A 14,371-nucleotide genomic window follows, 5' to 3' on the forward strand; every position below is an offset into this window, starting at 1 on the left:
AGTTTGGTGACGTCTATGGTCTGCAGACTTGACACATCATTGACTATGAATGATTTTAATTTCTTGAAAATTATGGTTATTTTTGCATTTATGTCACTTTGCTCTCATACTTTTTATCTTGTGAAAATTTACATGAAAAGGTAAAAAGGCACTGCAATTGCCTGAAAACCAGTCCAGGATGTACCCCGACTCTGGCCAAGTCAGCTGGGATAGGCTCCAGGCTACCTGCGGCTACTGACGATGAGCAGTATAGAAAATGGATGGATGGTAAAAGGCAGACCATCATAAAGCACATATAGACTGACAACCATTCACACAAACACTAAGTGGGAATTGAACCCATGCTTCTTGCACCGAAGTTAGGCGAGTGAATTACCGGTAGAAACTCCTAAATGTTAAATAACATTTTCAAGCCAAAATCTTCAATCACATCTTGGTTGGTATATTGTAAATACATTGGGGTGATTAATTTAGATATGTTGATGTATTTCTTTGTATAAAGGCAAAACCACTCATTGGCCTAATACTTTTAGGTATTAGCAATAACTACTGAAAAGACACTAAACGTTTAGTAAAGGCACATCTATAATTTTCTTCCTATAATACTCGACTATCTATCTGCACTAAAATATATTGATTCATACCATGGTTTGCCCCAACCACACAATGTCATGTAAATTGGTTACACTTACTCCTCCAGCACACTTACACAAACAAACACATTATTAGAAACATTACCTGTTTGACTGAGGTAATAAACTGCTTGTTGTCTCCTATAAGGCCCACATATGTGTAGCTTTCCTTCATTGTCACATCCTGTCAATCTATTATCTACAATTCAAGTACTTTCATCACCTGGAACAACACCAGATGTGAGGCCAAGATGGTTGCCACATTTGACTGGGCTCCATGCAAGGGTGCACTTTTCAATCACCTGTGAACGCTTCCAGGGAAATGCAAAGAAATAATCACAACGCATCACCGGACCCATTGTGCTATGAGAAGCGGAAAGGAGCGTGAATAATTCAAAACATAATGTATTCATATATTACAAAGAACTGATGTCATTTTTGGAATGCCGTGTTGATTATTTACTGCTGGAGGTTGCAGATACACAGTTTTAACTTCAAGATTCTGCATTGTAAAAATTAAATGACTCATAATATAGGTAATAAAATCCAATAAGAGCACAAATTATTCTCTAAAACATTAAGATATTTTTATTATATTTAAATACATTTTAATAATTCCGCTAAGTAAAAGGTTCCTAAATTAGTTTACATTTTACAGATAATTTGCAGTGTTTACAGTAGCAAAACTTTGGAAATATATTTGTCTTATGTATTTACAGGACGTAAATCATGGTACTAATAATAATGAGAATGACAAAGAAATGGGTTAAATAGGGGGTGATGGTGACATAAGTGAACAAGTTTCCTTTGGCCCTGTGGTCCATGTTTTATCGCCATGATGACTCTTGGGATGTCAGGACTGCAAGACACAAAAACAAGTGGGGATAATGATCCCTTTGTTTTAAAAGAGAAACCTACGGCATCGGGATATTCACACATGCCAGTAAAAACACAAGATGGGATAGATTGATTCTTCTACTATCGAACAAAGTCGGACTAAAACCCAAGGTCAAAAGTGGATTCAATCGGCAGAGTGCTTTAAAACCCACAAAATCAGTAAAGGAAGCCAAAAACATAGACTTCATTTTGACCTGTGACCACAATATAAGTGCTTAGCATACAATTAACAGTGGTTTTAGGAATTTAAACTTCATATTCCAACTCTTGTTCACTGTATATTTGCTATCGGTTCGGCTAAACATACCCTAAAGCTACATTACACTGAGGAACAGTATAATTTATGACAGGTCAAATGACAGCAAACAGGCACATTCATATTAAGCATAAAAAATTTAACATCTTAAACCTTGGCCTATTTGCACACTTTGAAAATGTACTCCCTTCTTTAAGTGTGGAGCTTTGAGGCTGACAAATGTTTGAGGTCCAGTTACCAAGAAGAAATAAATTTCTATTAGCGCACAAAAAGGCCAAGGTTTTACACAAAGAGAATGGGACAGTGCAAAACATGCAGAGCCCTCCGTGAAAGGCTCTTGCTCTTTGGATGTTGAGGGTCACCAAAGTACAAGGCATTGGAGTTGAGATACACCTCGTTACACATAAATAGCATCAATATACTGTATAAATCGAATCAGACCTTTCAATAGCTTAAAAAAAAAAAAACACACACACAGAATGTGTTATCAGTGTGAAGAATTGTTGACATGGTAGAAAGGTTACCCTGAAAGGGGATACACATGCAGGAGTAAATGCCAAGATATTAATACCCTGGCCAAATGTTTGACTTTTTTTTTTTTATTTATCAATTGATTTTATTTTATTTTAGTTGAAGCAGATGATCTGGTTTGAAATTGCATAAAAAAGTGGCAAAAGCTTTAATTATAGATATGAAAGACAAAATATCTGCCATTATCATAAAAATAATTTTCTTCTTTCCATTCTAAAGGATCCAGGTACCTTCTGACATAATCTTCAGCATTATTATATGCTCGTAGCAAAGTAAGAGTATTAATAATAGTTGTAATTATTTAGGAGATTAACAGTATTACAAATTATGGAAATTAGTAGTATATTTTCAGCACTACGTTGAACTAATAGTTAGCACGTCTGCCTCACAGTTTGTAGGTTCTGGGTTTGAATCTCGGCTCTGGCCTTCCTGTCTGGAGTGTGCATGTTTTCCATGTGCTTGCCTGGGTTTTCTCTGAGTGTTCTCCGGCTTCCTCACACGTCCCAGGGACATGTTAGGTTAATTGAAGACTCTTAAATTGTTTCCCAGGGACATGTTAGGTTAATTGAAGACTCTTAAATTGTTTCTAAGTGTGAATGGTTGTTTGTCTATATACTGTATGCCCTCCGATTGACTGGTGATCAGGTCGCTCACCCAAAGTCAGCTGGGATAGGCTAAGGCTCACCCGTGACCCTAATGAGGATAAGCAGTACAGACTGTATGTATGTTTTCTTGTGATTTATATCTCCTATCACCCTTCTTAGTGTGTTCAGGTTCTTTTGTCATTTCCAGCCTGAAAATACCCATTTTGTCATTTCCAGCCTGAAAATACCCATTCATTAGGTAAAATTTCACTGTGATTAAAATGTTGGCCAGGGTACCAATCATTTTGGGCTGTAAGTGTAAATGTCCTCAGTAAAAGGAGTCAGAAAGCAGTTAGTCCAGAAAAAAAAGAAAGAAGGGAAGATAAAATAATCAGAATAAAAATTGCTAAGTAAAGGAAACGTCATTGGAAGAAGGAATGTGAAATTTCAAACAAAATCAGTGGTGAATCGGAGAGGGTTGTTTAGCACAGCTATGAAAGGTAGAGCACAAAGAGGTAAAGTTGAGAAGTTGCAGGATTCTCCATCTCACAAATGCTTCCACATCCCAACACCAAAAACAGCAGCCTCAAACCCAAAACAAGCCAGGATGGGGAAAAGTAAGGGGGGCAACAGTCCTGGGGACCAAAAGGGCGCAGGGGAGGGCAGGAGAGGGGCAGAGCAGGATGGACGTGGAAGGCGGCAGGGTCTCACACATACACACCCTCAGGGTTGAGGCTGGACACAAGGGGGTTCTGCAGGTTGCGTGGATGTCCCAGGAACTGTTTGGCAGTAGGGCGAGGCGGTGATTCACCTAGATATAGGGACCACGAAAATATTCTTATGGGTAAAAGCTACAGGGAACAGTGTTTAATAGTTCAGATATTGTGCCCTTACTGCCATTCCTGTATCCATCCTGTAAAAGATGTGCCAGTTCTAACTGCTCCAGTTGCTCTTGGAGGTCTGTGCGTGAGTGGCTGTGTGCAGGCAGGACGCCGGCTTGTTGAATAAATTGCTGCAGGTTACACTGCCGCAGATCCTTGTTCAACTCCTCCAGCTCGTCCTGTTTCGCCTGAGATTGAAAAAAAAGAAGGGAAACATGAGGCAGGACGGCGCATAGTGCCAAGCACACGTGGAAAACGAAAAATGTGTTGAGAGTACAGCAGATTTAATTCTGCGGGTCAAACATGAACTGTTAAATAATATGTAAATTATTGTACAGGACTCAATTTCTGGTTCAAGTAGTATTTCCTGCCATAAGGGGTCATCAGAGTGAGCAGGTCGAAACCACTGAGCCTGCAGGGTCTGTCATTCCGGCATCATCAGCCATCAGTCATCTTTACCCATTCATTTGCAGTGAATCATTTCCGCAACGTTACAATCCTTTATTAGCTTCCATCATGCCAACATGTAACATGCACAACTATACTCAGTTGCTTGCTCTTTTAAATGATCTGAGGCCATGGAGAGTGATTTCCCTCACTAAACTCATGGGGGAAATGCAGGAAAATGATCAAATTATTGAACACGCAAAGTTCAAAGATCGATGAGCTGATTCACTGCATTAAATTAGTGTATGCATGGGGAAATACAGCTGCAAGTCATGACCCCCAACCTTGTGTTTGTTTACATACATATACACGTTTGTGTGTGTAGGGGGGAGTTGCGGTAACTGGACTGTAGCAGACTGCTACAGTTAACACCTGCACGTCTGCCTCCATTACCCTAATGGCAGTAAAACTGAGCTCATCACACCCAATGCAGTAAATAAACTAGAAGCTTTAGCGCGTCACGTGGCTGATGGCTGACACAGAGTTCCTTTTTTTGACGTGTTAATATGCACATTTCTCTAGTGATAAGTCACCACTATAATTGTTAAACTTAAAATATGTGTGTGTGTATTAGGGCATTTTAGAAATTCTAAAAGGCTGGTTTGTCTTCTACCTTTGAACATAAACCTGCATGTATCAAAAGAAGCCTCGTGTTGGTCTTGGTGTACTGTATATTGTTCCGCTGATGACTATGACAAAGAGCCAGTCTCAAATCATCAATCAGAGTCCTCCAAGGGAATGACTTGCTGAAGCACAAATGAGATCATAATTATTCTTTAAATCAGTTTTCCAACCACTTAGCTATGACTTGGAGCCGAGTGGAACAGGACACAATGGTCGTCATCAAATCACCTGACTTAAAAGTTATCCCTGTACCTTAGTTCCTCCAAGCGGAACATTCCAAATGACGTGACGTCAAACGTGAGCTCACCGACACAGATACCGGAGTCTCTTGTTTCACATGGACTAAGAGGAAAAATCTTTTGGGTTAGGCTTTTATTGACATAGCCGCACCTAAGACAACATCATGACTAAATAAATAACTGCATTCAGTTAAGTCTCAGTTGATCCAATAAAGTGAAGCTTTTGGGCTACAAAACAAGTCTCTTTAATCTAATTTCAATACAGTTCATGAATAGTTAGAATAGTTAGACATGGTCATCTGATAATAATCATGTGTATGTGTTTAGAATGTATACAAAATGAGACCTGCCAAGCTGGCTCAGCAAGGGTCCAAATGTTCCTTTAATAACATTTCTATTGGATAGAGCTGAGCATATAAGATTTGTTTTAATATTTTTAGTTCAAATACATAAAGATGATTTCAGAAATTTTAAATTTGCTTTGTATTCAGTAAAGGTCTTTGTACTGATGTGTCTGCTGCAGTTTACAGGGAGGAGAGGGATCTATTCTACAGTCTAGGTAGAAAAGGGTCTGTTCTATACAGTCAAACAAAAAACACCTTGCCCTATAATGGCTTTACAGCCCCTTTTCCAGAACTATGACCTCTCTCCTTACCTGCAGCAGAGACTCTGCCTTCCCCAAAGCTTTATCAGTCTCAGAGAGGTGCTCCTCTAACTCTGTTCTGTGCTTCTCCTGGCTCTGGAGCTCTGCTTTCACAGCATCAAGGGACTCCTGTGGCCCTTTGTTTTTGGCTTCCACCCGACTTTCTCGCTGAAGCTCTTGCTCTAGCTGAGTGGAGCGCACAGAGAACTCATGGAGTCGCCTTCCGCAGTCATCTAACTTAGAATGGAGCTCCCCGAGCTTCCTCCTCATTCCTCGCTCCCGCTCAGTCTCAGCTTGAAACTCCTCCTCCCAGTACTGCTCGTGGGCAAGCTCAGCCTGGTTCATCCGAACTTTTTGCTCCAGAGTGTCCAACTCCTCTAGGAAGCGAGCATCAGAGACAGGTGAAGGACACAGAGATGGATAGTGGCACTCCCAAGTTTGAGACTCCCGTTCTAGGGTTTCGAGTTGTGCTTCAATGGTCCTTAGTCTCTCCTGTTGCTGAAGAACTGCCCTAAAGACCTCCTCTTTGGATGGGCCTATTGGCAGCGAGGGAGATGGAGTAAGAGGAGATGGAGGGATTGGAGAAGAGGAAGGCGAGGCTCTCTGGTCTGGGGTGTCCTGAGGAGACCTCTGAAACTGCTTGGCTCTGGGAGAAGTTGATGGGCCCAGGTTGAATGTGAGTGATTTCTTGGGTTGGCTGCGTTTTAAAAGGTCCGGCTCAGTATACTTGGGCAGGGGTAGAGGGCTTACTTTGTTTTGTTTTAAGCCAGGCCCATCACTGCTGCTCGGGCCAGTGCGACGCAGGAAGAACTGAACCTCACTGCCATGTTGGCCTAACTTGGCCACAGACTCAAGAGGTCTTTCTGTGGCCAGCAACTGTCGCTCTGTATCCCGCAGACGTTGAATTAGAACATAGCGGCCTGTCTGACCTGGGAACAAAGAAAAAAATATATCAATATACTCTTCTAGCAAATAAACTACTTTCCCTAAACATTTGTACCTTTTTCACAAATGTTAACCAACAAATAGTTGTAGGCAATTTACATTAATGACCTTCGTCTGTTCAAGGTCAGTGAACCAGTGAATTTTTGTTCGACTCACTCTGTGTGAGGAATATTACATGAACAAATTACATCAGATGCATTTTTGTACCTCTAAATATTTGCCTCTGAGATTGAGAAGCATGTACGACTTTCCCAACATGTAAATATGTTCAAATAAACTAAACTTTCCACAAGGACCTTAAAATTAGGACAACCACTCCCTTATGGCTGGGCAAGCAGCTCACTCATGGAACAGAGTGCTAAATCTTATTGTATGTTGTTTAATGCTGCTGCAGCGTATGGCTTGAATAAAGCCAGAGGATACATGGGCAGGCTCAAATCCAAAACGACCTCATGACAATCCAGCGGAGCTCTCAATTTAGTGCAAAAATGCAACTTTAGGATTAAACATGCTCCGTTTTGTCCGCATGAATGTTTTTAATTCAGCCATGCTTCCATTAAGCAGTATAGTTCTGCTGGTTTAATCACAGTATGGTTTGCATCGTGAGCAGTGAAGGGAAGGTATTCATCAGCTAAATCATTAGGGTGATGTCTTAGCAGTTATAAACAAGAAACAAATACACACAAAAAGCCCTCTTTACATCATAATTGTCAATACAGTGGAACAACTTAATAGTGAGTACCTTCTTTTTACACTTGTGTGATAGTTAAAAAGGCCAAAAGTGAGAAGCCATTATCTTAAATACATTAGGGATGAGTATACTCAAGTAAACTTGATTGTGTAAAATTATTTTTTTATTATTAATTTGGCAAAATGGTGTGGACTGAGTATAACGTGAAATGTTAAAACAAAAATTAATCAAAATCCGTTTTTCCCCATCAATCAATCAATGTAGTTGAATACCAATTCCTAATCAAAACCTAATTATTACATTTTACTATTCACAGAGGTTCACTTATTTTCACTTCATTTCTTAATACTACTCCAACTACTAGTACTACTCCTAACAATAATAATGATTCATTTTATTTATAGACACCTTTCAAGCCCCTCAAGGTCACAATAAAAACATTGTTAAAAAGAAATAATTTTTTTTTTTTTTTTAAAACACAAAACATCCATTAAAATGCCAAATGATATCAGAAATGTTAAAGTGAATTGGCTGTCCAGAATAGGTCCGTCTTGAGTTTGGATTTGAAGAAGGTTAATAAGTTCATGTTTAATTAAAGAGCAGACTACAGCTGTTGGTAACCTAATGGTACTCTTTGACTATGTGAAACCCTGAAATTAACTTAAGGTTACAGCTTGGTGGAAATGGGTTTTAAAATGAGTCAAATCAGGTGGGTACTATCATATAAGAGCTGAAGTTACTCACCTATTGCCTGAGCCAGAGCGATGACCACATCCTGGCAGGATGTCTCTTCTGATAGTCCGCATACCACCCGCACCACTCCATCCACCCACACTTTGAGCTCCATCTGCGACTGATTGAAGAAAGGTGATTGGTAAGATGGTCTTCCAAACAGATCGCTGTAGTTCAGCTTGCCTCAGCTCAGCATTGCACGGCCCAAAACCTGTATGGGATGGACCACAGAAACACACAGGTGTTGACGATTGTAGCAATCTTACACACAATGCCGTCTGTTGATATTTACAATTCCCATTCCACTTTATATGATTACTAATTCATAGGGGTGTCCCGATCCGATCTTCGAGATTGGAAATCGGTTCGATATCACAAAAAAACGAGTATTGGATCGGATAGAACATTTCTGATTTTACCACTCTTATGTGAGTAGTCCATTCCGTACGCCACTCCAGCACTTCTATCCAGCAGCGCCCGGACGGCATGGAGAGTCAACGTGATCACAACAGTTTGCTAAGGTGCTAACATGGTAAGTGAATGTTGCTTGCTTAAAGTTATTTATTAACACTCCAGTTGAAGTTCACTGTAAAACTACACGCCTATAACAAAATAATTACACCTATTGAATGTCCAAATACATCACATACTTAGTTTCTTTCTTCATTTTTGTTTACAAAAATCGCTAACTCAAAGCGCAAACACAATGAATGAAAAACTCCATTGACGAGCTAACGAAAATTAGCATTGAACTGGCGGCACTTTAATCTCTTAAAGTGATTAATATTGAGAGACAAATTGTGTATAAACACATAAACAGGCACTATAACAATACTGTCTGGCATAAATTCTTCAAATCCTGTGAAAAACAAATATTAACTATATCCGATCGTGACTTCTACTTTCTTTGTTACTGCAAGTGTGTATCTCATTGCATGCGCCACACTGCCCCTCAAAAGTGTATTGCCGCACATGTGGAGAAAACAAATGCTGTTCCCACCATGTACTGACAGTAAAAGATAACGGTATTGAACTATAATTGTTATTTTGCATTTTCCAAGTATAATTTGTAATTATTATTTTTTTAGGTTATTTTTCATGTTTTACAATTTATTTTTTTATTTAATCCATTCAAATGTACAATATGCTTATGCTCAAGTTAAGATGTGGTTATGTTGCAATTGAAATATATATTTTGTTAGCTTTACTTTTCAGGATTTTCTTATGTATTTATTTTATTCAATTGTAGTACATTCTTATTCTTAAAGTTACTTTATGCAACCCATTGGTTAATAATGTGTCAGTTTTTCTCATACCTACTGTTGCTGATTATTTTTCTCTGCTGTAATATCACTTTATGAAGCCTTTTCTAACATTTCATACTACAAAGTAAGTCAAGTATGTATGAATATTGCTGACATCAGATCGGACCGATAGTGGTATCGGCCAAAACTCAAGACTGCAATATCTGTATCGGATCGGAAGTGAAAAAGTTGTCTCGGGACATCCCTACTAATTCATACTGTTGTCAAGAAGAAGCTATGCTGATAGACCATTCATGGTCACAACAGACGACAGAGGGTATAGCAGCAATCCTTGTGGCCTGTTTAGAGCTGTGGCAAGATCTTGTGGACCTAAGAGCATAAATGCCAATCTGTAACCCAATTAAACGCTCTGCTACCCTCCTTCAAAGCTGTTATGATAGCTTACTTCCAAGGGGAACAGACAGGAAAAGTGGAGCAACTCAAACTTGTACGCATGTACTGTATATCTGATGGAGGGTGTTTTGTCCAGGTGGAAGAAGCATCCAGAAAAGGTGTGTGTGTGTGTGTGCGTGCGTGCGCACGCGCCCTAATTTGATCCCAGTCAGCAGGACCAAAAGTGACTTGAGCAGTCAAATCAACACACTCTCTCCTGGCAGCAGGTTTTTTGTTGAATGGAAGTTCTCTATCCATTTTATGCCGGAACAGTTTTATTGTGTCACAGTGTAGTTTTTAAGCTGTGGTTTCTTAGTATTATAATTGAAGTTTATTGAGAATCAGAGTCGATCAGAGTTTCTAGAGGGGAAAGAGAAACAAAGACAAAGCACTAATTGTAAAGAGGATGAGAGAAGTAAGTCATTACATTATCTACAACAATGAAACATTAAATATGAAGTGTAGCATGAGGCTGTAGTGCTACACCCTGTGAGGGAAGGACAGGACAAGATAGAACAGGACAAGGACAGGAGAAGAAGCATGTAGGCCATGAACCCGGCTGTACAACTGAAGTGTGGTGGGATTAACTATGTCAATTATAAAAGTCTACGGGACGAGAATATAAGTGAGGGGATACACAAGCGATTTGCATATTCATTAGTTATTTGTCGCAATGAGTGCGTGGCCTCACCCCCAGTCAGAGTCCCAGGGGTGTGTGCCTGCGGAGACATGCAAGTGAATTGACACCATTTTACATGCACAAAGACTGACAGAAGTGTCCTGTAATTACTGTGCCCGCACCGAGGAGGCTGAGTACCCCACCCAATCAATTAAAGGGGGGGGGGGGGGAGAAACCGGGCCCAGGGGTCCACCCGAGAGCAGCCCGGTGGACGGGACACGTCCCACATACCGACGGACCAAGGGCGGTCCGCCGGCCCCACCGAGGCGCAGTTAGGAGCATTTTGCATCCCGTTTACCTTTCTGAAGAGTGGATAGAATGATTCTATTTTTCTTATTTTTTGGAATAAAAATTTATTACAGCAGAATCTAAGGTTTGAACCCATTTAACTGTGGGCTTAAATGGAATCATTGAAAATAAATTATTTATTTGAGGTAAGGTTTTCAGTGTTATTGTGACAGCAGGTTTGACTCTAAATTAATATTATGTTGACTCCTGCCCCTGTCAATTTGTACTTTTACAGACAAGCTTTAAAACAAGGTAATAAATACTGGAATGCTCCTAAAAAGTGAAAAGCCTCAGGCAGTGGAAGGCTTATCTCCAGAAGTTGGCACCGAGAAATAAATCATGTAGTCTAGGTGGGTAAAACACAAAACACAGCCAGATGGCGTTCTCTTTCCAGCTGACTTTCTAATTCTCAGTGGGAGGTGTTTTACTCTAGCCCCCTCCCCCCACTTATCTGTACCTTCTTTCAGTGCCTGGCCGTGCTCCGCTGGCTGCCAATAAGGAGCTGCCTCTGAGGAATGCAGTGACTTCATCAATCAGCCGGAAGAATTCCTACTTTCTTTAACAAAGTACAGCCCTGCTCTGCCCACCCCTGTGTCCTCCCCACCCTGCGCCGCCATTACCTCTCCAATTGTTTAGATCGCAAACACACTGATATGGCAACAACATCATAAACGTCAAACCTACATGACATCACATACATGACTGATGTCATTGCTACAAGAGTGGCCTTGCAGAAGTGGCTTAAAGGCAAATATTAATGATCGTGTGGTCTAAATCGTAGTATAATATAGGCAATTGAATCTGGCGCAAAAAAAAAACAAAACAAAAAAAAAACTACACGGCACTCCAGTGACTTCAATATTGTTTTTTAGAAGGGAAAACAGTGTTGCAATACATACCGGTAATTAAACCTGACTGGTAGAGTCACAGAGTGAGTACTCAGACAATCATCTACTTTGGCAGAGAGACCCTTTTTTAATCTGATGAACAGGAAGCAACATTTCAAATCTTGGAGCCATCAGCAGTGGAATGACACTTTACTGGCCACCTCACAGGGAAGTGCCTCACCTGAACAGAGTTCAAAGTACTTCCACATCTACAGATGACCTAGAAAGAGGTCCAAATAGAGGATGAACTCTACCCTTTCCTGCATTTACAGAAAAATTGGTTTTAGATTTTAACCTAATTTACACACAGGTACATGCAGTTATGCAAACATTCTTGAATTAAAAGTCTTTATTTCAGTCTAAGGTTTGAGTGTACCAGAGGAACTTTAAAGGGAACACAAAAAAGAATGCTAGTCTCCCATGTTAGTTAGTTCTAATCCCTCCCGGCTAGTGAAACATGATAGGCTGCACCAGCAAGAAAAAAAACAGGCCTGTGAGTTTCAGGTTGCTATCTGTTACCGCTATTGCAGGCAACAACATTGAGAACCAGACAACCTGACACTGTTCCTGAGTCTAGCATCAGCCATTGATAGTGTACTGGCTCACATAGGTGATTTTCATGTTGCTGGTGTAGGATCAACTCCAACTCATGTGCTTTTCACAGTGTTCCCATGATTGATTGGCAACCAGTCCAGAATGCCTTTCGCCCTCAATGGTCATTTATACAAGGCCGCTTTTAACTAAAGTAGTTTTTTGCCACTTGTTTACACAATAACAGAGAAGTAAAACCCAAAGCTTCAGCTTTTCAAAAAAACGGAGGAAGCGTGCATGTAAGAATACGTTACATGCATTCATGAATGGCGGAACCAGGGCAGTTAATGGAAGCAATAGGCATGCCAATCAAAATGTGCTTGATAATGCTTCTGCTTTGCAGCAAAGTTTACATTTACTGTGACCACCAGAGACTATTCAACTCAAAGTAAAGTATTAAAAATATGTATTTAGATAGGGGTTAGGGCAGTTCTCAAATGTTGTCATACTGGGATGTACATTTTTCTATTGGTGCAAGTTCACAACCCACTTTTATAGAAGTTAGGAACAAGAAATATTTTTTTGTTTGTTTAAAAAAAAAAAAGCCTCTGAAAACACGTGTACAGTATATAATATTTTTACATGCTTTTTCAAAGGCGCTTACTGTATCCCAAAATGCATATTGCTCACTATGACATCCACGAGTCAGAGGCTGAGCTGCACTGTATTTGTTTACAGAGTAAAGTAGTGGCTAGAGCGCAAGGAAGTAACATTTCTTATCGCCTTCTTAATATGTTGCATGTGGCAACTTGGAATCTCTCTACTGTACTGGAGAGAGAAAAAATATCAGAATACGACTAGGCCTACATGTAATTTTGTTTTACAAGTTGTCCGCGACCCACCAGTTGAGAATCACTGGGTTAGGGGGTAGAGGGTAAACATGCAAATTCTATGAATTAACACTGTCTGCTGCTGCTGTCTGTCTAGTTTTACACACACCCTCCCACCAAAATCACTCATTCCACCATCAGGAATTCATTATTTTATCCATGTGACAATACTGCATATCACGCTCTGTGAAAAACAGTAAAGATTCCATCACTTCCACCATTATTTGCATCTTGGCCCAACCCACCAAAACAACACAACACCCAGTTTCACTTGAAACCAGGTCCTCCTCATGTCACATGTTGACACAGTGCAAGGAATGAAGAAAATGTTCTCACCCGACCTAATCAGCAACCTCAAGCAATCAAAACTACAACTACTTGAGGACACTGTCTGCTGAACATATGATGAAAGGCATGGCAAGAGAAGGAATGGAAGACAATGAGCAAATGAAACAGGCGGTTGGGGAGTGACGTGAAAAATGGATAAAGGGAGAGGAAGAGCAGCTAAGAAAATAGCTGATTGGAGCCATGTGCTTGCCATACTCTTCCCTCTCATCAGCCATCTAGCAAACCCGCCTTTGCGTCTTTTATCACCCCGTCTGCGCTCCTTTCTCTCTTCAAAAACTGTCTGCCAACTCCTCAGTGAATTGCACTGAAGGCACAAGGGGTTACCGCCGCTCAAAGCACATATGCACGGGTGTGTTTCAGCCCATACAATGGTATGAGGTGCTGTACAAATTACACATGGATTTTTTCCATTTAATGACACTACAGCCAATTCAGTTCGATAATGGGGGATGAATTCACACACACACAGAGACTCTTGAACATACTGTATATACTTGAAAATACAAACACTCAAAGATCTAAGACTTTCTATATACACAAAAGGCAAAGCTTTCTCAAATATTTCTCACAGATCTGTCAAAATCTGCATTGTGCTCTTCTGCCCCAATACAGTAAAACTGGACATTTTAGGTAGGCCTTTTATTGTGTGCAGCTAAGGCATACCTGTGCAATACAATTGTTTTACTGCGTGGGGAAAATACTGGTCACCCTGTTCCTGACTGTTTTTCTGACCCCAGACCACCCAATACTACAGCATCTTGATATGCCACGCCTGTGAGGTGGATAGATTCTTATGGCAAAGTAGAAGTGCTCACTAACAGGTTTCTACGGATTTGTGAACAATATTTGAGCGAAATAGTCCTTTTTCGTAATCAGAAAGTCTTAAATCTGTGAATTCACTTGTGAAAAATGGGAGTAAAAACAGAAGTGTTGCATTTATATTTTTGTT

General features: G+C 40.2%; 1 protein-coding gene across 5 annotated transcripts in view; it reads right to left on the bottom strand.

The window, feature by feature from the left end:
- Nucleotides 1-1,069: 1,069 nt before the first annotated feature.
- rassf7a (Ras association domain family member 7a) overlaps nucleotides 1,070-14,371 on the bottom strand; it is a 42,709-nt gene continuing 29,407 nt past the window's right edge. For 3 of the 5 annotated variants that reach the window (XM_061677630.1, XM_061677631.1, XM_061677629.1), the window contains exons 2-6: nucleotides 8,115-8,313; nucleotides 5,747-6,663; nucleotides 3,795-3,969; nucleotides 3,622-3,711; nucleotides 1,070-1,491 (exon numbers count right to left, since the gene is read on the bottom strand). In XM_061677630.1, coding sequence (XP_061533614.1) covers nucleotides 1,460-1,491; nucleotides 3,622-3,711; nucleotides 3,795-3,969; nucleotides 5,747-6,663; nucleotides 8,115-8,217 — 1,317 coding nt within the window. In that variant the 5' untranslated portion in view covers nucleotides 8,218-8,313 and the 3' untranslated portion in view covers nucleotides 1,070-1,459. The remainder of the gene's footprint in view (nucleotides 1,492-3,621; nucleotides 3,712-3,794; nucleotides 3,970-5,746; nucleotides 6,664-8,114; nucleotides 8,314-14,371) is intronic. The other 2 variants (XM_061677634.1, XM_061677632.1) reach the window with 1 other exon arrangement.

This window comes from Phycodurus eques, chromosome 5 (genome assembly GCF_024500275.1).
Source record: "Phycodurus eques isolate BA_2022a chromosome 5, UOR_Pequ_1.1, whole genome shotgun sequence".
Taxonomy (NCBI): Eukaryota; Metazoa; Chordata; class Actinopteri; order Syngnathiformes; family Syngnathidae; genus Phycodurus; species Phycodurus eques.